Below are 1,437 nucleotides of genomic sequence, written 5' to 3'. Positions count from 1 at the left end.
TAATATTAATTGTAACATATATATATATATAAAAAAATAATTTTAAATATATTTAAAAAATAAATAATAAATTAATAAAGTTTAAATAATTCTATTAGTAACCAAACATATTCAAACATATACTAAAGCATAGATAGGTTAATGCACTATGTATATACTATACTTATATAGAAATTAGCTAAAAATATAGATAATAAAATTTTATATTAGTTAAAAAATGCAGACTTCAATTTATCGTGATATCAAATTTTATTGAAAAAATTGCATACAATAAATATAAAATCTAAATATTTTTTTTAAATAAAAAAATCTATGCAATCATATATTTAACTATTTAACTTCTACAATGAACTATATCTTACGAAGAACATTACTAAATGAAATATTTAAAAAATTGTATGAGGATAGGAAATCTCACCTTGACTGTTGGTTTGTCCTTTCATCCGCTGCATTCCGTTGCATGGAAAAATATACAAAATTTAGAATGGCTGTCTTCAGTGAAAGGTAAGTATCTGCAGTATAGCGGTGTGGTAGCAAGTCAACACACTGACCTGATTTGAAACAGCACCTGCCAATCCAGTTGACATAACCTGTCACACACTCTGTCTGCCCTTCACAGACGCCAAATAGACGGCTGTGCCTTAATAAAATAAAGTTTTCAAACGCAATACCACAATTACATACAACAGCGTTATACCACTCAAGTACGCGGGCACTTCTTTCTAAAGAGAAATCTTCAACTTTAAAATTCGCTATACCTGAGACCTCCGCGTTTCTTCCTGTAATGTCTTGCCGCGAGAGAGTCTCAGGAATTCTTTTTGTTACACTTCGAGACAAATAAATTTGCACAGAATTCTCAACTCCGAATAATAACTACGTGACGTGCACTGACCTCTCGTATATATTAACAGATTGTCTAACATTCGCAACGATAAGGTCCCTATATGACTTCTTTAAATAATGTTTACCTTACAATGTAATTGAATCATAAATTAAATAAAAAATCTTTCTTTACAATATTTTTATATGTAATTTTTAAATTTATCGTTATTAAATGTTAATATCTTTTTTATTACATACTATAAACATTTTTTTTTATGTTCATATTTACTAGTTCTTACTACAGTATTAGAGCTAGAGAATCAATGTTGAGTATGGTCATGTCTCGTATTATAATAAATCTATTTTATACTTATACATTAACGAAGAATTAATTTACACAATATATAATATAATATTTTCATAAATAAAAAAATATTATATATACTTATATTATGTATTATTATATAAATATTACATAAATTTATATAAATTTTATATAAAAATTTTAAGTGATTTTATAATATTAATGTTTGTAAGAAAAGTGTAATAACTTTAATAATTTATATATTAATTATATTATTATATTTAATTTATCGATGTAATATTATAAATATT

At 24.5% G+C, this 1,437-nt stretch overlaps 1 protein-coding gene across 1 annotated transcript in view; it reads right to left on the bottom strand.

The window, feature by feature from the left end:
• Positions 1–943, bottom strand: part of LOC102673545 (YTH domain-containing family protein 1) — a 4,159-nt gene extending 3,216 nt beyond the window's left edge. The window contains exons 1-2 of the mRNA XM_006612430.1: positions 552–943; positions 419–446 (exon numbers count right to left, since the gene is read on the bottom strand). Of these exons, the coding sequence (XP_006612493.1) occupies positions 419–446; positions 552–587 (64 nt within the window). The 5' untranslated portion in view covers positions 588–943. The remainder of the gene's footprint in view (positions 1–418; positions 447–551) is intronic.
• Positions 944–1,437: the final 494 nt, after the last annotated feature.

The sequence above is a fragment of the Apis dorsata genome, unplaced genomic scaffold (assembly GCF_000469605.1).
Source record: "Apis dorsata unplaced genomic scaffold, Apis dorsata 1.3 scaffold_112, whole genome shotgun sequence".
Classification (NCBI taxonomy): domain Eukaryota; kingdom Metazoa; phylum Arthropoda; class Insecta; order Hymenoptera; family Apidae; genus Apis; species Apis dorsata.
Note: the sequence above shows the minus strand (reverse complement) of the source record. Positions and strands in the feature narration are given on the sequence as shown.